A 26,796-nucleotide genomic window follows, 5' to 3' on the forward strand; every position below is an offset into this window, starting at 1 on the left:
CAGCACACCTCAGAGCTCTCCTCTTCTCCCCTCACCATCACCCTTTCGCCCCAGAAGAGGGTTTATATTCAAGTTCAATGCAACAACCGCCCTCAAGCCACACAAATGCTTATTCTCAATGCAACCTCTCTATGTCTCTTTTTTGAGGGTTTTGCCAGAGCAGAACGGTTCTTTGGGTTTCGGAAAGAAAAGACCCGACGGCTGCCAAAAACGATCGGTGGTTTAGAAACAATGGCACGCCCTGTGTGATTCTCACTGCTCCTCGAACCCCAGACGTCCTCCTCGCTGTAATCCCCAGTTCCTTTTATTTGTCAGATCATGGCTGCCTCCTCCAATTGGTTGTGTCAGCTTTGGCCCAGGAACACTGAGACGACCTGACCAACATGGTCGTGCCTCTTGCCAAAAAGACAGAAAAGAAAGGAAGAGGGAATGAGTGAAATGCTTTAATTGCCTCAAAAAATCTAGACCGTTTCGGAATACAAGTTTGAGAAATGTGCATGTAATAAGACAGAGGCGATGCGAAAAGTGGCGGAGGGATCCAGCAGACTCGCATTAGATGCGCTTACGACTTGCGCCTTATGTGGCAGACAGTCTCGGGTTGGACTCAGTCATGCTGGGACAACTTTGGGGGGTGCGTATGTTTGTCACAGCCACGGTGGTGGTGGCAGTAATGGAGATGCGGGGGAAAGCCATTGGTAATGGATGTTGACAGATGTTAAAGGGGTCTACATGTACAGGACGCAATGAGAAGCAATTTTGGAGAGATGGCTGAGCGGAGCCAGTTCCCATGGTTAAGTCAAACACCAAAGTATTATTTGATTTTATTATTATGTTTCTTCTCTTCTTGATGAAGTGCGAGATGTATTGCAAGGAGTTATTCATCTTTTGATTATTGATTCGTAAGTGATTCTGGATACAGTTTTCATGTAGTAGCCATGAAGTCAATGATTTTGGTGGAATCCGTGCAGAAAGCAGCTTCAGCGCCGTGGCTTCGGGCTCACACTGAGAACTGTGAAAGTGATTACCGCTGCGGTTTTTGTCTGCATTTCAAACGTCTGCGGCAGTTTCATTCAGTGTTCGATTTGGACGGCAAATATGTGAATGGTGAAATGTTGTCCTCAAATACCTACTCACTCAGTCTGAGCGAAGAGACATGTAGGGCCATTTGTGTGAGTCTATTAGAAAAGACGCGTGGGGAGAACAGGATTAATGGCTTTAAATTTATCTTGGCAAATCAAATTCCAATAAAGCTCAAAGAAAAATTTCAATCTGGCCAGTTTAAACGCTAAACTGTGACTTGATTCATGCGTGAGGGTAACGTAATTCCAAAAGCATGCAGGTGATTTTTTTAATACCTCCAATATCCAACTCAAACTGGAGGTTTTATTAGCAGGCGTTTGTTGATACAGGGATGCTTATATCCGCAATGAAGTGCTGCTCACCTGGATGTGCTTGTCGGAGGCAAAGATTTATAATCTTCTGGTTTAACATTTCAGTGTGTAAACTCCTGGACATTTAATTATAACTCTTTTTTTGCGAAAATAAACCCAACAAACCCATTTTTGTTGGCTGAATAGTGTAATGCATTTAGCAGAGACATCTTGTTACTTGAGATTAGTCATTCATTCAAACCAAGTGCTTTTGGAGAAAATTAAACGATTACTTATTCAAGAGCCATGCAGCTAAAGTGATTAGTTGCAATTCCAAATAGCTTCTTTCTGTAAAGATCAAGCAGTTCAGTGATTTGTTTGGGATCTAATGAGTTGCTCAACGACACTTCAGCAGGGTAAATCTAAGGATACCAGCGTCAGATGCTCGTCGGTCTGACCAATCCTGTTTTCGCAGAAAGAGAAGCCTTTTGTTTGGATGACTCATGCCTCTCTGGATAAAGCAACCGTCTCATGTCGTTGTGTACTTTTAGGGCAATTCACCAATGAAAGAGTTATGACCATTTCACAATGAGTTCCTCTCTCTATCTTTATTGCTAACTGGGACTTTCTAATTTTCTTCCCGCTCTCCCTTTCATTCCTGCTGTCCTCCTCGCATCAAGGCCGTCTGACGTCTAGCATTTGCATTTTGAAGAGTCATACAGTGGGTTGAGTCTCCTCCTTCACTGCATGATGCCCTGCTGGCTTTGGGGTTCAGGATGAGGGCAAGCTGATGGCCGCCGTCTTAGAGGCACTTATTGCTGAGGGAGGCCTGATGGATGGAAACCATTACGGGTCTTGGGCCCCTTAAGGCCTGGGTCAAAGAAAGCCAACAGAGAACCAGACAAGATAAATAAGGATGACCTGACTGGACAACATGATCGTAACCTTATTCACCCCCCTAAGATCTTGGCCCAATTTGTAAACCAAGTGCCTTTTTCTGTCTAATACAAGTCAATTGAAACAATAAAATACAAGACTGCAACAGGCATGTGTAAATGCAGAACACTAGCACTTTTCAAGGAAAACAACATTTTCATCGGCATACCAGCCAGCCCCATGTCAACACTGATGCCCATTTTTTAGCTTGTATGCATCTTCAGAAGCACTTCAGGATGATATCTATTTAATACCCAGGTGTGGGCCTGGGGGCAGGACCAGGGTGCTGTGTGCAGCTGGAGATGGATGCCGGTGCGGTGGCCTGTGGTCGGGAGCCAGTCAGGCCATCATCGGGAGAAGGCCATCCCCGCGAGAGAAGATATCACCATAGCCTGGTTGGCTGACAGCTTCAGGGCCCTTATTGAAAAATCAATGTCCATTTGTGCGTCCAGCTCACCTGGCCGTCTGCCAGCTCGGCTGAAGTCACCTAATGAAGCCTGATCCCGTTACCTTATTCCTGATTCACTGAGTCAAAGTCACTTTGCAGCTGAAGTCATCCACCCATCGGGGACCTCGGGGCGAGTTCAACATGAGACCTGCATCATGTTGTTGTCGTTGTTTTTCTTTCAGTTTGCGTTCTTCTGCTGTTTTCAGCGTCTAGTTGAATCCTGTATCGCAGCTCTGCAAGTCTATGAGATGGCACGTAGACATGGTGAAGGTCGTAGCTTCTAGGTTAATGCTTGTTGGAGCTTATTGTAGATTAAATATATATTTTTTTGTTTGTTTTACTCAATGTGTGTTTTGCTTGTTAAAACAAAAACCTAGTTTCAGACATGCAGCATGTCAGATTGGATTACTGTAATCACCAGTTTTCATCTTATGAATAGCATTTACTTCAAAGTCTCAAAAGTCAACTGTGACAAGCGCGAGCTCGACCAATACACACTCGTCACAGAACATCAAGCGAGCGCTTGTGATGCGTGAACTTGCACTGCTCTGCTCGAAACTAACTCGTGTCGTCTCGGGACAGAATAATCATTCTTTTTATTTTTTCCAATCTTTGAAATCCATCCCATGAGATGAACATGGCTTACTACTCAGTTAAATATTGTTACCTTTATTCCTGCTTGACCACTGGTCAGAAATGCCTCGTCAGAACTCACCCATTGGCTACCATAAAACTAAGCAGGCCACATGGCCAATGAATAACCTGCAGGCAGTGTTTGGGAGCATGTTAAGCAGATACTTACATTTGTATTTTAGTCTCAGTGACAGAAGTTAAATATAACATAACATTTCTAATTGTCCCTCTAAAGTTGATGAGATGAATGACATTGCTATCACTGTGTTTAAACATTGGAAAACTTGGGTCATGCCTCCGTCTAATAGCGAATCGTAAATGACTCACACCAGGGTGAATTGCTCAAACCAAAATGCAGCCTGTATCCTAGACTATACACTGTGTAGTAGATTGTAACTGTGGTCATCTTTCCAAGCTTTGCGGATAAACCGCCGTAACATCACAGCTGAGACTGAGGCTTTTCTTCCAGTCACTGCACTCACAGTTTACCATTAGATGGACAGAGGGACTACAGTGTGCTATTGTCTATTGTGATTCATTTTTAGCCCATGCGAGGACTGTGGTCTAATTGTGTCCGGGAAACCTTTCCCGCGTGTAAACGCTCGGCGTATCTGACTGATCATTATGTTGAATGTCAGCTGGCTTTAAAAGTTGTGGCCGAGGCAGCTGAGCAGCAAAGCCACCCTTCTTCGGTGGATTACTGCTGCCTGTGAAGTTTCATCTGTCCACGGATGAACGGCCGACAGCAGGCTGTAATCCCTCGGGTCACAACAGTTCTGCCTGATGCAAGGTGGGATGTAACATCCAACGGTAAAAGCCCAGTCAGAATTAAAACCCCAGTAACTCTAGTGGACTGATCCGGCGGCGAGTGATTGCTACCGCACGTGACGCAGATACACCCTCCCCCCTCCGGCCGGCCGGGTGCGGCGGTCTCCCCTCTAGCGTTGGAGACGAAAAAGAGGTTTTAATGATGAAGTGTTTAGAAGAGCATTCCTGATGCACCTTCACTAAAGGGTGAGTCATATGGGGAAAGAGGAGAGGGAGAGGGGGGGGGGGGGGCGATGAAGAGAAAAATGATGAGGATGAAGTTGCTGGAGGAAGGCACTGGCGAGGGCATTGCTCATGATAAGATACACCACCGTCTGGGGGGTGGGGTGGGAGAGGGAGAGAGAGAGAGAGAGAGAGTGCTCTGCCTTTTTAAAGCGGCCGATGCTCTAAAAGTTGAGCTGGCATTCATTACCAGAATGACGTAGTCCGTCTGTACACCTTGTCTGTCCCCAGTCCGACCCTGAACTCGTACTTCCTCTTGTTGAAGGGGAATCAGAGGAGGAGCAATTTAGAGAACAGTAGAAATTCTTCAACATACATGGAACATATTTGCTCGTCTCCAAAAATCCTCTCTGTATTGGGAATGCCCCCCTTGGTGCTTCCAGCTGCCCCCAAACCGACAGCACCGAGTCTCCTGCCCCCCCCCCCCCCCCGCCCTCCCTCTCTCCCCGCCACCCCGTTTTTGCCATGGAGCCTCGCAGAGGAGTCGGTGTGTAATGCAATTTGGTTGATTAAAAGAAAACATTAAAGCACTACCTTATTGAATTTGACGGCACGTACGGATCCGGATCTCACCGGCCACTCTGTTTTATTGGCCGGGATGAAGGGGATCACGTCATTCCCCGGCCCCTCCCACCCCACCTTCACATCACCCTCCCCACCCAGCGGCCCCGCCTCCTTCCATCCCTCCCAGCCCGAGACAAACCTTGGCAGGAGGACGTCCTGGCAGGACAGGGATTTGTTTAGACCCCCCCCCCCTCTCTCTCTCTCTTTTCCGACTCCCCGCCCTTTTTCATTGCGTCTCTCTAACCTTGGCCTCCACAACAGAGAGAGAGAGAGAGGGGGACAGAGTGACAGAGCGAGAGGCATTACACAGGGAAGAAGAGTGAAAGAGTGAGAGTGAGAGAGAGAGAGAGAGAGAGCTCTGGCATAAGTAAAGAGGAGTCGTTTTGTTTGTGTCAATAAACAGGCTGATAGGTCATCAATCTCATGAGCGGATGGGTTAGAGGTAGTAACCTTCGTCACTGTCTGTCCAAGATGACTCATCCCTGACGGCATCCAAGTCTCGTAGTCCATAATTTACACTCAGACAGGGCTTTCGGGGAGGGCTGAGAGACGGGGAACGGGGGGGATAGCCTTCAGTGAATATCAAACACCTGCCAATCTCCTCAGCAAAAGGCCAAGTATCCAGTCCATTTATTAGAGTTATGGCGATGGGGCCCGGCCTGCCCGGTCGTGTACGGCAGCGACAAGACAACTTCTGGAAGGAAGTCCTGTGTTTAGATGACATCATCTGTGGCTGCTTCAATTACACTGCAAGAAATGAGCAGAACACAAGGGGTGACGTAATGTAGCGGCACTGTTGAGCCACGCAATATAGACTTTGAATCCATATTGGCCTCAGTGCATTGTTGACTCCAATGCGACTGCATTACATCATCAGTCCATAGACGGTCACAGCGATAAAAGCAAGAAACTTGTTTTGTGTCCGCAGAAGGAGAGACAGCGGACTTCCTTACAGGGTTGAAGTTCACGGACTCACGGTGATCAACATGTTTTTGAAAGGGCTTCTGTACGTTTCAACCAAAGTGTCTGTTCCCACTTACTAGGAGTTAGTACGTAAGCAGGTAAAATTGATCTATAAAGCACTTTTTACAGACAGAAGTCACAAAGTGCTTAACAGGAGTAGAAAACCCAAATGAACACGATATGACCATACAAGGGGCCAAGACGTTACAAGATGTTTTTCCCACAGTAAAATAAACAGTAAACAGAATAGAAGCAGGTCATAGAGCATGTATTTAACCAAACGCCAGTGTAAACAGGTATGTCTTTAGTTGATTTTCCCAGAATAAGCAAACCGTAAGGGTGCAGGCAGCGCATCCCATAACGTTGGAGCTACTGCCTCAAAAGCTCGGTCACCACAGGCCTCAAGGCGAGTGATAGATAAGGGAGTCTATATTCATTTTGTCTACCCGACTGGACCTGGACTCGACACCAAGGGGGTCCGTGTGCTTCAACCGACGTGCTTGTCGGATGGAAAAATGGCATCGGAAACGCACGCCAACTTTCCAAACAAAAAAAAACAAGCCAATGAGGGTTTGCAGGAGCGTTGCAGGATTCATCCAGCCGGCCATGTGACAGTGCCGTTATTGTAACAGATGTCTTTTATTTTTCTATAAGCCGGCCTTGTTAGTGCCCTGCAGAACCTCCGAACTTGGAGAACCAGTTCTTTAGGTCCCTTTCCTGAGACAGACTTTCAGTTGACCATGCCAGGAGCTAACACGCTAGCGGTTATGTTAGCTGTTGATGGTCAGCAAATACCTCTAAACCGTACGCTGGCTGCTTGTTAAACCAACATGTCTTATTTTCTCTCTCGACACATTAAACATAAAAAGATAATGTCTGGGGGTGGAGGGTAAGGTTACTAATGGCTTCTACGGTTGAGTAGTTAGTAATGTAAGGCCACAGCTTTTTTTCCGTAAATAATGAATATTTCATTTCATGTGTCAAGTAACTTTCCCAGAACCGTCGATAGCAGTTAGTCATTCTACTAATCGGCAAAACAACATTAACGACATACAGTGTCTTTCGGCTCATGAACACAGTCTGAATTGCTTTCCATTGATGTCCTCTGTACATGCATGACTTAAAATAATTTGAGGTATTCAACATGAAACAGCAAGTGAGGTATTTTCTTTTCTATAAAAGAAGCCTAACAGCTGTTCCTGAGCAAACCCACATGTGTTGCATTGTCAAGGGAAGAATGGGATACAGCCTCAATTAGCAATGGACGATAGCTTCATAAAGGCAAGAGTCCAAAATCCACAATTACGCCCCCGCCTGACTGATTTATTCGCAACGCGGATGTCTTTTACATCAAGTAAATACCTGCATCGCATGATTTAAATTCCTCACTGTCACTTTTCCCACCTGATTTCGCTCTGCATCAGTTAGAGCATGAGTACAAGAGAAAAAAATGAAACCTGAGAGGAGAGAATAGTTCCAGAAAGAGAGGGAAGGGGAGGCGGTGGGGGTTGGGGGATTGGCAAATTTGAAGGTTCGGAGGATGAGAAAGCACTGCTTCGCATCGGTTGGGCCGTGCCACTGGGGAAACTTGAGATGCGAGCAGATAGGAGTGTATGCTAGAGTTTCCCGCAAAGAGCCCCCTTCACGGCAGCGCATCGAGGGATGGGGCTGGGAGGTAGGTTATCAGGGTGGTGAGGTATTATTGCGTTAAGACATCAGATACAGGGCATCATCATCTGTATATCAGTTGCATAACACTTTGGGTGCCAGGGCACAAAGGTGGAAAACAAAAGCGGTGAGACAAGGACGGTCGAGGGAGGAGAGAGGTGGATCAAACAGGAAGTGCAGACAGAAACAGGGATCAGAGTGAGGGCGAGAGAGAGAGAGAGAGAAGACAGAGGTTCAAAGAAGAGAAAGCCAAGGAGAAAGTAGAAGGTCTTTGAAGGTAGAGTGTTTTATAACCTCTCATCATCTCAGACGGTGCTTTGAGGAGGCCCAGATGAATTATTCAGTTTCTGGCTGGTTGATCTCCTCCGGGACCACCACTCGCTCTCCTCGAACGTTAGAGCACCACTTGACGGTAAATGCTCACTGGGACAAACAAGAGGTCCTTAAAAAAAGACCTGTGCACTTAAACACACACACACACACACACACACACACATACACGCTCCCTGATCCTGACCAAATCCAATACACAGACCGAGCCAGATGTTGCTCAATACCACACTGGGGAAGGAAGGGTTCTGAGAGGAAACCTCCAGAGGAAGTTGTGTTCATGCATTTATAAATGTACTCACAGACACGCCAATAGATTGTAGGGGAGTGAATATATTGATGCTTGCTTCAAACTTTCACTGTCTTTTTTTCTTCTTCTTCCTTTTTTTTTTTTACCCATGTGCTGTACATTGTTTCAGAACCACCGTGATTTCCAGAGCACAGCGCTGTGATGCAGGGATTTCACACAGCCGGTGTCTCAGAGCATCACTCGCTCCACACTGACGGGGCAATAAGTGTGACGCTTCGGGTTCAGGCTGCACCTCGCATTGTGAGGTCTAATGCTGCCATCTTCAGGTTGTATTTGGCTATTAAAGTGTCCCAAAACTGTGGCGAGGGAAGCAAAAAACTACTGCATACGGGGGATTGTAATCCAAGCACATGGATTATTATCACTGTTTATTACAGCTCATCCACCTCACTTGTGCAGCCGGCACAGCATGCCTTCCATCTACTCATCAACTCCACAGTATATGGCGCCCGTTCCTCCATCCACTCACCGACGCATCATAGTTTCAGCTCCCATAGTTTCAGCTCCCATCATGGATTGAAGTCTCACGCCTTCTTGAGTGTTTCTTCTTGTGTTGTTGTTGTTGTTGTTGTGCTCTGTTTCTCCTGTGTCCTATGACCACCGCATTCCCGTCTGACTTACCTGCCTGCTTGACAAACATCCACACTCTGGCGGCGTTCCTCCACTGCTTATCCTTCCTCCATCTCACTCACAGGTCACAATGCAACGTGTGAAGCCCACACAGAGCGCTGCTGGCAGAACAAATTAGAGAGCTCACTTTGCTCCAGTTCTAAGGTTTCCACGTAGTCCGGGTATTTTGGGCACTGACCTTGACCACTTAGGTGATACAATGCAAAGATACAATATATCTGTTGTAGATCTCGGCCTCTCTCCAATACACCAGCATTTGCCAGTTGCCCCGGCATCTACGAGTAATTAGTAGCAACTGCTCGTGTGTGCCGGGGTCACGATCACAAATGGTAGCGAACTATCACAAATAGTCTGGCATGTAAACTCACACAAGTAAAGAATGTTGTGAAAGCAGTTTTTGAGGAGTGTGAGCACGACACTCCGCTGGACAAGGTCATTTTTGCCCACGCAAAGATCTGTGACTCACTGAAAACGGGTCGGACAGCAGCGTTCTACGAGGTGCTGGTGCCACTGTTTAAAAACTGGTGGCAGAATGCTTCGGCATCTCGTAGAATTAGTGGCATCTCCTCGTAGCTGCCGGGGCACCTGAGGTGGGAACCGGACGTGCCGCGACGTGCAGCCGGACATGCCTCTATGAGGTGCCGGTGCCACGATTTCAGCTCGCTCATACTGTAAAAATGTTCATTTCATAACACCTTCCGATATGACTATTAGCATTATTGATGCTATGTTATGGAACAGCTGTTTGTATTGTACAGCCCAATCTTACTTTATATTCCTTGTATTTTAAATCATTAGAAGGTAAAAACACGTTTTGCTGCAGGACTTCTTCATATTAGCCTCCGTGGTATACTTTTACGTTATGACATTGACAACTGGCCTGCGTAAATGATTCGACTATCTCGTCTGACACTGGTATTGTATTTTTTTTGTGTTGTAAATGTGTTTCTTTATCTGGACTCCATCCCTTTGCAATTAGTTGCCCACAACGATCGATAAAATGAATCCCATCGTATCTAGGGAAGAGCAGACCACTGAATTGTGTGTCAGCGTGCATGCGTACAGCTATTTGTGCATTTGTCCAACTGTGTGCATGTGTGAGTGTGTCCTGTGTGTGTTCACCCTGTCTACATCCCCCCCCCCCCCCCTCCTTCTCCACATCCTGTTGGGTGTCTCCAGCAGCAGCCAGTATCATCTCTCAGTGCAATGTTCACCGGTAACACAACACTGGAGGCCAATGAAATGCTCCGCTCGGAAGCGCCTGCTTTCGGTCTCGGGCCCAGACACAACACCGCCGCTGATCGCGTCCAGAGCCGATCCTCTATCTGCGGCCCTGCTCTTAGTCTGAACCCCAGTCTGAGCACAAGCTGGGAGAATGACAAACCTGAATGGCAAAGACCTCCTGTTAAAATATAAATACAATTCTAAAGGCATTGGCATTTTTGTCATTGCTTTATGACGATGATAGTAAAGATCTTGTAAAGGTCAGCACCGCGGGCCAATAGGATTATTTTTCAATGTTAAAGGTCAGCTTTTTGCTGTTTTTGTCAGTTGACCGCTTTGGTTCACCATGAAATGTCTTAACGACTGTACGACGCATGGCCCTGAAGTTGTGTACAGACATGCATAGTCTCATGAGGATGAAGCCTACGGACATGAGTGATCCTCTAGTGTTTACTCTGGCAACACCATGAGGTTGTGCGTGTTCTACATTTGGATGAATTGCCACTCGATAGAGACATCTAAGGTCCTAACAACTTATTCCAGACGTTTCCTGTGGTTCCACCAGCTGGTGATAGTTTTTTCTTTCCAGTGAAATATAACATCAACTAGATGGACTGACTCAAACATTTTTTACATTTATGGATCCCAATTGGTGTAGCCTAATGACTTCTGGTGATCTCTTAACATTGAACTTCATCTGATCAAGATTTCAATTTGTCCAATACTTATATCTGAATACTTCCTGTGGTGATGACCTTCCTCTGTAGCAGATGTAAACATGCTACATACAGGCCATGCAACCTAACATTGTGTGAAAATGCAGTTTCTTTTGTGACTGCTAGGTGTCACTATCGCTCATGCGCTCCAATACTAAACAGTTTTTACCAGTTAGAAATATTAGTAGTGAGAAACAAAAAGAGTGGACAATGAATGAAGGAGACACAGCGTGAAAATCCAACCAATGAAACTCTGGTCATGAAAGCATGAAAGTCTGAAAGAGAGGCTGTGATAGTGCATCATATCATACATCAGAAAGCTCTAGTTAAAGCTATCAATCTAATCCGATCAACAGCGTTTATTCCAATCCTTTCCTGTCGGCACAATACAGGGACGCAAGCCGCCAGTCGGATGCGCGCTGGCAAGTCCTGAGACAATTCTGAAGCGATTGTATTTGCTGACATCTGAAATTTATCCTTTTCTTTGCGGGAAAAGGTCACGGCCTTGTCAAACTGAGCAACCCAGACTGGTTGGCAGAACACGTTTGTTTTAGTTGATCTCGCTGGCCATCTGAACACACTGAAGAACAGCTCGAACAGGGGAAAGATGGACTTGTGTCGCAAATATTTGTGAAGGCAGCGCTGCACACTTCCCAACTCTGCATCCATCGCCGTGCCCCAGTGCAGCTTCACAGAGCTGCTGGCGTGGCTGAGTCCTGGTGAATCTGTGTCTTCAGCCCAACGGCGTTGAAATCAACCAACGGGGCGTTTGTCTTTAAAGAAAGGCCTGTAGAAACGCAAAACCCACGGACGCACCACACATAATGTACTCTTGTATTGAAGCATAACTGTGTCCGACTCCTCAGCATGCGTTTCCACTGCGCTCTGCTCTTCAGAAGTTGTAGGACGAGATGACCAAGATGTTTTCTTGGCTCTCTGATGTCTTTCTAAAGGCCACACTCAAGCCCACTTACAGTATTTACTGCAGCAAACTAGCAAGCAATCATTATTTGCTGTAATTAGAGGTAAATGCAAAGGCATAATGGGGGAAACAAGCTCCACGGGAGGCCATGCATGACGAATAACTGCATTAGCAATTTGATACAAATTAAATCAATGGAGCCCAGCAAGGCTGCGTGATTTACAACAGACTGGACTAAACAGCGAGGTGATCAAGGGGTGAACCAAGCTCGCGCAGTAAGTCTCCATTACCCGATTCGGCTCAGCTGAGGAGGCCTTCAGCTCATTGAAAATATGACGGTAATGTTATTGCGAGAGCAGCCACTGTGCAACCGCAGGGCCGCGGCCTCTGCCTTCGCAAGACGGCACGTTTCTTCTAAAATGGACTGATCGGAGCGAGGCCGAGAGAGACGGAGGGAGATGTAACCTGTATTGCCTTACCGCGGCGGTTGAGTGGTTTTACTGTGAGATTGATCCAACCGATCACCTCATTTCCACTCGCTCATCAACCATAGCAGCCAAAGCGCTGATGGTTTATCCATCTGAGAAAAGGGATTTAGAGGTGCCAAGTGCAACACGGGGAAAGTATTGTCTGGTTATGGCAGGCCTGATTGCCGGCATCAGCGAGGTTGACCAGCGAGCGAGCGACGGAGGGATTTGGGAGTCGGCCGTGCAGAACCCCCGGGGATGTAAATCGATTGGACACAGAGCAGTGGTTTGTTTAATCTCACTGATTGTTGGGGGGGGGGGGGGGGTTTCCAAATGGGATAAGCACAAGAGAAAGGACAACACAGTGCTAATGAGGAGCCGGCATTTAGTGATCAACTGACTCGAAGGAAACACACACTTGTATTGTAAATGTCATGTGAGAATGAAACCAAAGGGCCTGGATGGAGCGGGACAAGGAGCTTCTTGCAGACAAGATGTAAAACAACCCGGCTAAGTGCATTCTGAGCACTGAGCTTTGTGGACTACATTTACAATACAATGAGCTTTCAAAAAATCCAATATGCACATTGACTAAAAATATCCTGTCTGAGCATGGTAGTGGAGCGAGCGACCAAGAATGAAGTCATATCCCCGAGGACTTTGGCTTTAGTCTCCCCCTCCAAAGCAATCAATCGAAGTGGAAATCTTTTCCTTTTTTTTTTTTTTTTTGGCCTCACTCTCCATTGCTAAATGGAGGGCAAGGTCACCGCAGATATGAGTGTATCTGAAGCCTCTGATGAAAGAAAGGCAGCTCTTTCCACTTTTAGCCTAAAATCCAGAGTGTACTGCCCACCATTAAAGGAATGGTTCGACATGTTGAGAGCTGTTCACTCTCCTGCTGAGAGTTGGATGACGAGATCAATGCGTCTCTCGTGTCTGTATGCTAAATATAAGGCTGAGCTGAGTTTAGCTCAAAGACTCGACCCGAGAACACATTATTTCGATTCTCGAGGCGGATCTTATGAGCACCAGCTTCCTTTTTTTCGAGAAATCATGGTTTCATTCATCTTTTTTTCATTTTGGCACGCAAATACTACAATTACTACAAGTGTTGCTTAAATATATATATATGGTTGCTGAATACACCCAAAATTGACCCAGAATTTAAAAGTGGATTGATTTCAGATGCAGATTGTATTGTCATATTTCTCCCGACCGTAACTTTTTAGCTTTCCACCAGTGAGTGACAGTATTTTAAACTCGGTGAATGGATGTTGCCAAAATGGTACTATTTTCAAACACGGCTCTAAATGTGCAATGCCGGGGATTAAACGGGAGACTTTCGCGCTTATCCAAATAGTGCTCAAACAATGAGTCACGTAACATTGTCCATGGGGGGAAATGAACGGGACTTTTTACTTCTGGAACCAAAGGCCCCCGAAATAGCTTCTCCCACTTGACAACTCCACCAGTGAACTTCCGAGGTGCGGGAAGGTTCATGCTCGTCAAAGCTCAGCTGGGGGCTGCAGTTTCATATTGAACAGACGGACACGACAGAGATTCTCTTCTAACTTCCAGGAAGAAAGGGGACGAGCCCATTTCCCAAAACTATTCCTTTTACTCCCTCTCCACTTCTCAATGTCATGGAGCTTCCTTTTGCTCTGCTTGTCTGCATTTTCCAAAGACTCTTTATTCTTCCCGGGGCGGAAAAGCCTATTTCAACCATCTAATGTCATATCAAATGGTTTCTGTGGAGACCAATTGTCTCCACAGAAACCATTTGATACGACATGCGTAGGGTCAGCAGCTCTCTAACAAAGACTGTGCCAGGTCACACAAATACCCACATCCTCGCTCACACTCGGAGCATTAGCATCGACGAGGTGGAGCGAGTGTAATAACACCTCATGGGAAATTAGCTGATGGCAGCAGCTTAAGCTGCTCCCCGGCCTCACCTGAAGGGGCCGACTTATAGGAGCCAACCAAATATCAATAAGGGTGGTTGAGCCGCGCACCGCTCACGGATAAAGAGCTTATGCATGAGACCTCTGGAAACACACTTGAGCTTGGCATGTAAAATGCTGTCGCTTCGAGCAAATCCCTGATTAAATCCCCCAAACACATTTCGTTGGCTGTGTGAGGGGAAGCCTGGTGTTGGCTGTGAGGCACGGATCCAACCACGGAGGAGGACAGAAAGAGAGCGAGGAAGGGGGGTAGTGTTCGTTGAGTGCTGTACACGCTGCAGATGAGTCTGTTTGAAGTCTCCTCTCAGGCATTTATGATCCTCCGTGCGCTACAGAAGTGACACTCTCCCAGATGATGCACCTCTGGATATGACCCCGGTCCCGACTGGAAAGCACTGATGCACTGCATCTGCCATGGAGCCGCGGCATTGCTGCAGCTTGAATGAGTTGCTCAATATTATCGCACAGGTTTGTTTTTTTTTGTGTGTTGTTTTCCTTTGGCCTTCGTAGCGTTGCTGTTGGCTGCCTTCGACGTGTCGAGCAAGTTTAATTTGACGTGAATATATTGGGGAAAAAAAGGAAGCGGTGAGAAATGAGTGTCCGGCGCTCGGGCGCCGCGCCTCGTTTCCACGGCCAACGACACCAGGCAAGCTCGCCGAGTGAAATATCACTTTAACATCTGCGCTGCTGGTTGTGGATTTACAGCTTCTGCAAAGAGAACAGGACAACATTGCCTCATATGCATCATTAATTTTTATTGCCGTTCCTGGAATTCGTATCATTTGGCATTTTATTGCCATTTCAGGACGTTAATGGCATATTTTTTCAGGGATGCACACACACTTGTCAGCTCTGTGGTCACAGACTCAGAGGACGGAGGGCTGCAGCTACACACAATTGCATTAGTTCATTGCCGCAACAAATGTTTTTCTTTTCTTTTCTTTCGACAATGCTGACTACCTTGTTAGACTTCAGCCGTGCAGTCTTTTAGCTTGAAACACTGCTTCATGTGTGTGTCTGTGCATGTGTATATGCTGTGACGGCACAGAGGCAACGCAACTGAATGAAAGGCCAACAAACGCCGTGGCCTCAGGCTGGGTAACATGGAGGAGTCTGCCTACGTGTCTCATTCATAGAGGCTGACTCACAACGTTTTGAATGCAAGCCGAGAAATGAAAGGAGAAGGAAACCAAGGTAACAGTGACACTGCAGAAGAATCATTAGCACTTGTCTTACGTGATGCAACATTGGGCTGTGAGTATGAATATATGCAAATATGAATTCATTCTTGTGGTTCATGCATGATTCATGAGCCTTACGGGGTAGCACACACACACACACACACACACACACACATACACAACAAAAAAAGTTTCTTCAAGAGAATTGCTTTCTTTATTCTTTTTTTGCAGGCCTCTTCAGACAGCATTAATGTAATGACCTGCAGCGAGAAAGAGAAGGTTGCTTTCATGGACTCGGCAAAGACCGGAACTAAAATCTTCCCCCACCAAGAAAAGCAAGTTGCTTTCTGACTGGCCTGGACCTCTGCAGCAAGCCTGCACGTAATAATCCTCTTTGCCGAAGCTTCTTTTTTTTTTTTTGCGTCATCAGCAATATTTTAGTCAGCAGATCACCACGATACCATCAAATATAACCTTTAAAAAAAAAGAACAATACCTCACTTTGGACATGTAATTAGCTCTTTTGAAGTCGTGAAGGCTTAAGGTTTTTGGAAGTAGGGCAACTCTTTCATGTGCGATTAGGCGTTCTTAAGTCCGTCCTCATGCAGAGAGAAAGACAGAAAGAGAGGAGGAAAGGTGAGGGAAATGTTACAGGCACTTGGCTGTGGTCGTCCAGGACCCTTTCCACACGCTGTTGGTGTGAATGTACAGTATTAGTAGGTCAAGGAGAGGAGGGCTCTGAAAAACTGCAGGAGGAAGAAACGTATCGCGTGGGAGAGGGCAGGTGAAGGAAGGGAAGAGACGAAGAGCCGAGAGCATCAAACCAGCGCAGGGGAGGGCGAACAGTGTGTGTCAGCGCTGTCGAATGCAGTCAAATTTCTCACTACAATGAAACCGGCGCGGAGGGAGCTTCGGCTCGGGTGCACGAAGCCGGGCGTTACTGGCTTACCTCAGCACTGCACCAGTCCGACTGTCACTGGATATTACCATGTGGACCACTGAGCCGCTTCTCCCACATCGCGGTGGACAGGGACAGCTTTACATCCCTTCCTTAGTCCCACTCTCCTGCCCTGCGGACACACACTTCTCTTGCTTCCTGAAATGTGTCTGTTGGAGACATTCGCATTAAATATGAATAGCCTTAATAATAAATGGAAGCTCTCAGAGGTTGCATCCTGGGTATAACAAAAAAAAAAAGAAGCAATCCAGTGTTTGTGACATGATGCTCTTAACATTCTCACTTTCAAGTCATTTTAAATCATTTGGGCACAATGTGTGACCAGATTACGTTTTTCTAGCATTTCCTTCACTTTGCATTCAGTGCTTTTCTTGTGCCACGTGAATATATGATGAGCAATTTCTAGAGTACAATACAGTTTGAATGTATGAATACAGTTTCAGGCTACAATATGTTAGATGATGTGTGTGAATGGCATTGACTCCTGTTATACACAAAAGGTTTATACACAGAGCAGCATCTTAAGCCAAAGTCTCCTCCATTTCCTCCTCCATGGACAAGTGCGCAGAGGAGTGGCTGGGACTGGATCTCGTTTTCAGGCTGATGGAGCCGTACAGTTTGGCTGAACGCTTGGAATAAGCGACGACCTTCCTCCTGTACATCTCCCCCTTCCACATGGAGATCATCAGCAGCGTGGAGAGCACCACGCCGCCCAGCGTGAGCAGGCACAGTCCCGCTATGACGCACCGGTCCAGGTGGGCACCGATCCGGGCGCTCTCCATCTCCAGCCTCTCCATCTCCCTCGCCGACACGCTGTCACGGTCCACCTGCACGTCCCGGGGCACGGCGTAGGAGATGATCACTAAGGAGATCCCGGTCACCAAGAACGTGACTGCGCTGATAAAGCCGTAGTCTATGGAAGTCCCGGGGCCCTCCCCGAAGGAGAGATCGTCCTCGGACATGAAGGAAAGCTCCGGCAAAGTCTCGGAGCAAGGCTCGCCGTTGCGCACGGGTCTGTGAGCACTTTTACAACTCGTGTCCGGGCTGGCCACTCGCAGGTTAACGTTCTCGTCAATATAGGTGAAAGATGTCTCTAATTCCTCGTCGCAACAAATCCGGACTTTGTCCTCGGCGAGGTGAGCGAGTTTAACCTCTGCGCCTCCCCTGCGCGGCGCCGTCCTTGGCGCTGAATGACACCGGCCATGGCCGCCGCGGGCCGGGTTACAGCCGCCCTCCCCCGGGAGCGCTCCTCCTGTTGATGCGCCCGTCTTGCGGACGTGCGGCGTGCTGGAAACCCGGTCAAGGACGTCGGGAGGACCGGGCTGGTTGCCTCTCTCCTCTGCGGGAAGCAGCACCGGAGAAGCCATTCGTGTTTCGCCACCCGCTGGTTCACTCTGAGCCTTCCTCCCACGCTGCTTTCACTCCACAGCATCCCTAGTGAGGGGACACACATCTGAGTTAAAGGGTGCATCTTAAGTAGAGTATTGTGAAGCCTGAAACCGTATATCATTTCACACACACACACACACTTGTGCGTAATTTGGAACGATGCGCAAAAATGCACGCGCCTCATATAGTTGTAAGCTGCACAGAAAGCATCAACACTTTAAAGTTGATTGGATCGTTTAAGAAAAACCCGCGTATCCTTCCTTAAAGGCGCTTATAGTGGCTGTGATTAGCCAAATGCCTCCGTATCCAATTAGGAAACCAAGCCACGCTTTAACCGAGATTATGCTGTATTCTAATGCTGTTTTAAAACGGACACAGCCTGAATGCACGAGATAAACTGTGCTCAAACTAAATCGCACGTCACTATACGTCCACATTGTTCATGCATTTACCATATTAGAGTCGGCATCCCGAGAAAATCACCACGACACGATTTCCCACCACGGCTTTGAATGCCGAATGCATCCAATTGTTCCACACTCCTGCACACTTTATTTGGATTCAGCAGAGGACGTGAGGTGCTCCCCTGCATAAGGGTGGACCAGTGATGCACAACGCGGCTTTATCTGTCTCTAATCCCCCGACAGAACACCTCCTCACACTGCACAGGGAAGGAAGGAATACAACTCACCGCGCTACTCCAGCATCGCTGCCGCCTTCTCTTCAGCGGGGGGGACGGCACATACCGGGGACAGATAACAGGAGGAAGCCTTATCAGCGGGGAATGCTTTGAATGCGTTCGCTCTCCCTCTCTCACTGTGTGAGTCTCTCTCTCTCTCTCTCTCTCTCTCTCTCTCTCTCTCTCTCTCTCTCTCTCTCTCTCTCTCTCTCTCTCTCTCTCTCTCTCTCTCTCTCTCTCTCTCTCTCTCTCTCTCTCTCTCTCTCTCTCTCTCTCTCTCTCTCTCTCTCTCTCTCTCTCTCTCTCTCTCTCTCAGCTCGACGCTGTGGCGGCGCGCTGCGCTGACGGGAGCTCTCCGTAAGCCCCGCCCACACACAGAGCCTCGGCTCGCCCGCGCTGTGGCGCTGAAAGGAGCCTCGCTATCGTGTGAGCCGATTGAGATCGATGGAGTCAACACACACTGGCGGGATGAGGGTTTGCAGGGCTGAGGGAGGAAACCGTGGGGCCTGGCGATCACATTTGAGCAGCAGTGCTCTCCCGAGGGGAACATTTTCAGGAGAATATGATGCCCTAGAAATGTCAGCGTACAACTAAACCCTTCTATAGGCTAGAAGCAGGTTAGTAGGCCATCAGCAGATTAGATCAAACATAAAGCAAGTCTCTATAGGAGAATATCCAGGTGGTCAAGTATCATAAAGTATCATAAGGTCGCTATAAAGTCAGCACAGACACATTTGAAGTGCCTATGGGATCATACAGGGCTAGTCTGTTGATCCCAGTGTAGAGGTATTTAACACCCACAGTTCTCTAATGTTATGTTGTGTGTTAATAAATAAGACGAATGGCATGATGATGTTTGTTGAAGCACACAGTTGAAGATCACAGATAGCATACCGTGCACCTTATTGCGTGCACAGTATGATATCATCCTATCGGTCATCATATCACAAAATAAATCTCTCATCATATCACAAAAAAAAAACAACTTTCATCACATCGGACAAATCCATCCGGTGGCGCTGTGCAAACGACATTGTTTGAACGGCGTCGATCATGTACCATCTGTTCTCCTGCGCTCTCAGAAGATTACAGCTCACTGTGCCAAAGCCATTCTAATCCATGTTTAATCTAGAGATCAAATAGGTCATCTGATCTGGGACCCCATGGAAATCTTCGGGAGCTTCACTTCATTCACGCCACATCTTCAGAGTCCGTTTCTTGGCGGCATCGTTGAAGATAAACGATAAACGACAAGGCAGCAAGTTTATAAAAGTGGCACTTTGTAAAGTGCGGGCCACCACCAGCCATTTAAGAGCGTAATCCCACTTTAAACTGAATATTCATTTGCTGGCTGCTCCACCTTATTTTAGCGCAACCAAGCAGCAGCTATAAATATAGCCACTACTTTTCCTGGAGTCCTGGTGGCTGGGGGAACGGCTTTGGCGCATTTCCCAACGAGGCTCCATTTAACAGATGAGTGAAGAGAAACGGAGAGTGAGGGGGAGAGGGAGCCAGAGACGGACAAAGATTTATTCCACCATCTTTGTTCCAGAAATTAGTTTGCAGTGGGGCGATGAGCGATACTGATGGATCATAATGCTTTATGGAGTGTTTAGTCAGACTGCAGTCAACTTTAGTCGGCCTCATGCAGAGATAGAGAGGAGGCTGGAATCTGACTGTGCGCTCGTCTGAGGGGGCAACAACAGCCAACTATCAGATGCTATCTGCCTGCAACAGTGCACCACTTTTCCTCCTGGCAAGGACACCAGGCTTGGAAGGGGAGGGGCGGCTGGGGACTTCTAAAGGCTATAAATCCTCAGTGCGTCTTCTGCCACAAGCATGGACCCACACACAGAATAGACATTATGAACCACTGATGTAGCGCTGCTTTTTTTTTACTTCTTCAAGCAGTAGCAGATATCAGAAGGTGATGGAAGGGGGGAAGTGGAGGTCGTTCCAAATACAGCAGTAGGAGGAAGAAGAGGAGTGCGACAGTGAATGTGTGGGAGTGTGAATTATGAAGTGAATTAATAGATGAGGGAGTGACTAAGTTCACTGCACCTCCAGCTGCTTCGGGAGCTGCTGAAGCTGGTCAGTGTCCCACATTAGCAGACTGTGTGAATATAAATGATGAGAACTATGAGCATGAGGAAGAGGAAAAAGCCCAGAGGCCCGTCACAACGCGTCAAAGTCACAACACATACTTAAATTAAAATGTTTAACACCACACAAACTTGTTCTGGAGAGGAGTTGTTCCTAATTATTTTAACCCAATAAATGTAGTCATGTTTGTGTTTATATTGGAGTAATCATGATTACACGATGGCCACTTGTAAGTAGTGTTCACGTCAATTAAATCACAAATTCACGTCATATCAAACAGTCGATAATCATGAGCTACCGACAAAATGACTTCAGAGCCCCGATCACTGGCACTTACATCGACACAGCATTGAGTATTCATACCAATGCATGAAATCTTGATTCAGCTAATGTACCAGTTTAAACTGATTAGTTTAATATATGAACCATTTAGATAAATGAGTACACATTAAATATGCTCTGCATACTTGTCGGGATGCATACCTGAAATACTGTTTAAAAAATCAAGCAAAATGACAAGATGTACTATTTAATTTTATACAACGCGACACAATATAGCTCAAATTACAAAACGGCTAAATCGGTTAGCGCAAGTGACATTAGCGTCATCACATATAACACTCTTGACTTCACAAACAGCCCACAGCTAGCTTTAAAAACGCATAAATAGCCCACAGCTAGCTCTGAAAACACACAGATAGCCCACAGCTAGCTCTGAAAACACACAGATAGCCCACAGCTAGCTCTGAAAACACACAGATAGCCCACAGCTAGCTCTGAAAACACACAGATAGCCCACAGCTAGCTCTGAAAACACACAGATAGCCCACAGCTAGCTCTGAAAACACACAGATAGCCCACAGCTAGCTCTGAAAACACACAAATAGCCCTCTGAAAAACATGATTGGAAAAGAAAGTTTAGCATTGATTTACATCAGCGTTTACTAGCTGAGGCATTCTGTTATTGATGCAACCCAATTTAGTAAAGTCCTGATTTGAAACTAGCTAGTTGTTAGCCATCAAGCTAGTAGGACCTTGCGTTGAACTTTACACAAACGTTGTAATGTCATTGAGGAAAAGCTGTTGAAACCCAATCCAGACCTCATCATGAAAGAGTCGGATGAATTAGTCAGCAGAAATGTGTGAACATCAAAATCCTCTCAGTTTTTCATACTTAATTTAGCCTTATTACACATTGAAAAAGATGTGTTGTAGGTCAGAGTAAACCTTCCCCACCAGCTGCCAGAGAGCATCCAGAGGTCACCGGCAGAGTAGTGTGTCACAGCAGCGGGGTACTGTAGATTATTAATAAGCAGGTGTACACACTCCTCTGGGTTTGTTTGGGAAGTCTGGCACGCAAACCCCTCAGTAGCTCCTAAAAGGCCTTCCAGAGAGGAGAGTGCATGGTGATCAAGAGAAAAGCAGCAAGATGTTTTTTCTTCTTCTCCTTTCCAACAGGATGGGCGGCGGCGATGGTGGCAGACACTCTCATGAAATATTTAGCACTTGGACCCTCAAGTTCACTAAAAGTGACTTCACTAATTGAAGTGATGTGGCTGTGGCCTCAACCAAGCAGACACTGTGGGTGTGGGATAATGGAAGGATAATAATGACCTGTGTGTGTGTGTGTGTGTGTGTGTGTGTGTGTGTGTGTGTGTGTGTGTGTGTGTGTGTGTGTGAGCAAAGATTTATGCTTCAAGCAAAGATAAAACCTCACAGAGAGAACCTGAAAAAAAGCCTTTTGGTGATTAAGCAAGCCGACTCGGATAATTAATTCCACCATCTCATCGACACGTCTTTTCTTTATCGCCTCTTCGTCATAATTAATGTGATGTTATCCCCTTACGCTATAGCTGCTTTTGAATTATTATGCTCTCAGTAGCGCTCGGTAATAGTCTTTCCCCGTCTCCCGCCTCTCCGTCTTCACCTGGAGCACTGGTTGTCTATTGCAGCCGCTCTCATGTGCCCGGTTATAATGGCTTCCTAATTATAACACAAGTAAACACGTTGTTTTAGCCGCCGGATCCCATTTGTTTTGATGAACACATGCAGTCAAGCTAACTTACGCTCTTTGTATCCTGGTGCTCGCTGAATGGTTGGCTGAATCAGAGCTGCTGCTTCGTATGGACAAGGCAAACATTTGAGATGGAATGAGTTTCATTCATTAGGTAAATGAGAAAGTCTCGAGTTCATGCCAAAGACGTCATTTATATTTGGTAAATATGGCAAGCCAATCACTGAGTAGTCTGCTGGCACTGCTGCCATGAGTGGACTTTTGCTTCTCTGTCTTGTATTATCATCTGTATTACCTCAAGGTTTCAATGAGGAACAAAAGGAACCCTCTCTCATAAGCTGCTTTGGATGAATAATGTATTATATTAACGCTGAAGTCACGGTTGAGAATTTGTGAACGTGTCCAATGGTGAGATTTTCAGCCACAACATTTCTTCATTTCCACTGTTACAAAAGAAAAATAGGGACTATTCCTATTACAACTATGGCTGACTTTCCATCACGGTCAAATATCAGCCTGAAGGAAGTCCTTTGAATAAACGCATGAAATTGATTTGGAAGCAAAGGAAGGAGAACATTTCCCACATACTTTCAGCGTAGAGTTTAGCAGCACAACAAACATAATAGGTCTTACATCCGAGTAACTTTAGATTTTCAAAGCTCAGTAACATTTTTCAGGCCAAAGTAATTTGTTTGGCTTCATTCCAGCATAAGTGCACGGCTCATATTTATTTTTTGGCACAAAAGGCTCGATCACAGCTTTGTGGCAGCTACTCGAGCCATTAGTGCTCACACTTTTTTTGAAAAGTAGAAACAGTGTTATGCAGTTGACCGTGAGATTGCACAAATACATTGCTGCTTTCTCATGTGCCATGGTAACCCGGCTCTGCGCTCTTGTTTATTGTCTCAGTAGCAGTGTGTAACCATGTGGTGGCAGTGAAGACCCACTGTTAGTGTTGGAAGGCAGGAGAACAGGTCAGGATCTGGATCTGGGGAGAAGATGATGCACTGATCTATCATTCTAGTGCTACCAATTGTTTCCCCTACCTCTCAGCAAAACAACAAATGTTTAATGCACAGCTCTTACATGTAACGGGTTATTTTTACAGTGCTGTGATGCTACTGTTACAGATGTGATCCTCATGCTGTTGTCCCTTTTTCAGTAGTCTGGAAAGGAAGTGCTTTAAAACTCCTGAGCCAGCAGCAGAGGGGAGGGGCCTCTGGCTCGCTGTCACTCAGCGTATCATTTTGTGTACTATGTACTATGTACTAAATACTATGAATATGATTGTCTTAAATGTGTCTTTGTTGTGGATTTGGACCAGTCGTGGAGTGCTGTCCAGCTCATCGGTCTGCCCAGGGGCGTTGGCATGACACTACCTCTGCGGTAGCTGATTCTTTTAGCCAGCTGTAATGGAGGTCGTAAACAAACCTTCTCATCACCTTTAAGTAGACGCTGACCCTGTTAAGAAACGGCTGCATATGAATTCATCCAGCAGTTCCAGAGCAACATTATCATTCATTTGGAGTCGTGTTTCAGGTCACCTGGTGAATGGAACTTCCATATTCATCAGCTTTGAGCTCTAGTTTTGGTCTCCACCAACTCCTGAAAGAAATATCGCTCTCCTTAAATACTCCACTGTGTTCACCAGCTGCTAGCTGTGTCTGCTGAGCAGGCGGCGTACAGTAGCTTCATGAAGAACGGCTTGCTGTGAGAGCGGTGGGAGTGAACAGCACAGGCAAACAGCTGAAACTCATAATAGATCGAAGTTGACTCAGGTAATAATTATCTGTCGGTGCACCACTACAAGTGACCCCTTTCACATTGCTATTTCACATTTTGTCATCAGGCCAATACAAGTCTTGCTTATTTATTCTTCGAGTAGAAGATCTGAACACCTCTTCCACCATGAAGTGAACTGGCAGTAAAGTTTATGACCCAGTGGGATGGATCCATTGAATTAAATGAGGTCATTTATCAGTCCCTAATTCAATGGCTTTGCAGTATATGACCATAATGTATACTTAGAATAATGAATCCAGCCTTCCGTATGCTTCCTTCGTATACTCTGATGCCGTAACCTGTATTAAACACTTGAACTTTCTGTACGTCTCCGTGGTTATAGCAAGCACAACCATTCACATTGATAGAATCAATATTCACTTAAGAGGACCTGGCAAGCCCGCTGGGTCTGACGCCTCCGTAGGATGCATACAAGCCGATTATACTGGCAGCAATAACAAAATGTCACATTTTGAATTGTGTGATTCTGCCTCCTGACTCGCCGTGATTGACCCGTCACGGTCTCCCACCTGAACACTTCATTCAGCCCTTCTCACATTTGGCATAATACTCAGAGGGGGTGGGGCGGGGGGTGGAGGGGAGGGGTCGATACAGAGGTGACAGTGAATTAATACCACACGGTAAATTTGGTGCACACTGATATCAAATTGTTGGGAGGATTGTGGAGTTTACAGGACCAAGGAGATTTAACCCGCTGAAGATAATAAGACTCAGGGACACTTAATACCATGATCCGACTTCCAAAAACACCGCCATTAATAGTCAGTTAATCGTACGGTTTATTCACACAGTCTGTAGTTAATCTGCCCACAGTCCAAAAAGTAGTTTTTCTGCAGACTGCTGAGCTCTCATTGCAAAATCGGCCTCCTGGGAAGGTTATATAGACAGGAATATAAAGCGCTGCATCCCCTACTGTGCTGAGTTCTGAGTAATTTTCATCCTCGGCCCTCCCTTTTCCACTGGAGCCTATGCATCTTCCCCGGGAAGAACAATCGCACTAATCTCGACTAGTGTCGAGCGGCTGCCTGAAACCTCAGCTACATTGTTTATATTTTTGGCTCCGGGTGAAACACCAAAGGGGCCGGTGGTGGTGGTGGATGCTAATCACAAACCGTTAAATCACAAGCGTGGACGTCTCGGCGTGTCAAAACACAGTGTATAGCCCGCAGATGGAGATGAACGCTGAGAGAAGAGGGCTCTCTCTCTCTCTCTCTCTCTCTCTCTCTCTCTCTCTCTTCCTTCGTGATCCACGGAGAAGCGTCTCCATCCGACGCACCAGCCACAGCTCTCGTACCTAAAGGGTCCTTTATAGTCGGGTTTTACGCAGAGACGCAAGCACGCAAGACCCGGAAGGGCCCCTTGCGTAGTCCCATCAGCCTTCTTGCGTGCTTGTGTGCGTCGCCCAACATTTCTGACTGCCCGACAATGCTGCGCGAGCTGTTCGCAGCCCGCAAGACCGTGATTGGTCTGCTAATAGTGATGTGTCGTTCGTGAACGATTCGTTCAAAATGAACGAATCTTCATAAGGACTCAAGAGGAATGAGTCTTCTCCAAAAAAGATTTGTTCACGTTCTCGTGGCCGCGCATCGGGACTTGCATAGGCTCAGCCAAGGAAACAGAAATGATTTGTTCACTGCAGGTCACGTGAAAAAGGATCCAAAGACTCATACAAAGACCGGGTCGGGAAATGAACAAATCATTTCTGTTGCAGGAATTTTATTCCCCCCCCCCTCCCCGAAATGAACGAGTGATTCGAAAACAGACTCGTTCATTTTAATGAACGAGATTCAAAGAACCGATTCGGTAAAATGATCCGGTCTTCACATCACTATCTGCTAACCGCATCCTTTCCGAGTCTCGCATTTCCGGTTTCATAGCATAATACGGCGATATTTAAAAGCCATCGCAGAAACACGAACAATGGATTCGGTTGAAGAACGTTTGGCTGAAGAGGTCCGCAAATATGAGCATTTATATAACCCGTCTGACGGAGTGTAAGGACACGCAGATGGCGGTGAATTCAAGATATCGGTAAACGCCGGTGTGCAGGTCGAGTCTAAACGGTCGTTACGCCACCTACTGTTCTAGTTTATGGAAAAGGCGCGAACCGTGAACCAAAACGAGTCCGTCGATGCAACTGCCTAGCCAGCAGCAGTTGTACTTGCAAGAGTGTATATCGCCCTTAAGGATACAGGTGTTCACTCCAAGGGACGAGAACAGCTCTAACGCCGCCGGTGCGTGTTGTGATATGTTGCTCGTAACAGCTCACCCCTCAGAAAAGCAATGCTGCAGTCCAACCGAACAGTGGGAAGCTTCTTTTCCATTCCTCGTCGACGAGGCGTGAGAAGTCAGGAGAGAGAAAAAGGAGGCAAGGAGACAGGATATGTTTACGGTACAGGATATAGATATGAAGCAGATTTACAATTTCCCCGCTACATTTAACACATGGTTCACATGCGAGTCAGACAATTTAA

General features: G+C 46.5%; 1 protein-coding gene across 2 annotated transcripts; it reads right to left on the minus strand.

The window, feature by feature from the left end:
• Positions 1-15,008: 15,008 nt before the first annotated feature.
• Positions 15,009-18,513, minus strand: LOC137781440 (transmembrane protein 74). Of its 2 annotated transcripts, none has more exons than XM_068570198.1 (2): positions 18,415-18,513; positions 15,009-17,768 (listed from the first exon to the last, which is right to left on the minus strand). In XM_068570198.1, exon 2 carries the CDS (start codon positions 17,699-17,701, stop codon positions 16,856-16,858), a length of 846 nt encoding a protein of 281 aa, XP_068426299.1. In that variant the 5' UTR covers positions 17,702-17,768; positions 18,415-18,513; the 3' UTR covers positions 15,009-16,855. The 2 variants fall into 2 exon arrangements, with proteins under 2 accessions (XP_068426299.1, XP_068426300.1); XM_068570199.1 differs by lacking the exon at positions 18,415-18,513 and adding an exon at positions 18,176-18,311.
• Positions 18,514-26,796: the final 8,283 nt, after the last annotated feature.

The sequence above is a fragment of the Clinocottus analis genome, unplaced genomic scaffold, assembly GCF_023055335.1.
Source record: "Clinocottus analis isolate CAN_PGR_092001 unplaced genomic scaffold, fCliAna1.0.p SCAF_9, whole genome shotgun sequence".
Lineage (NCBI taxonomy): Eukaryota > Metazoa > Chordata > Actinopteri > Perciformes > Cottidae > Clinocottus > Clinocottus analis.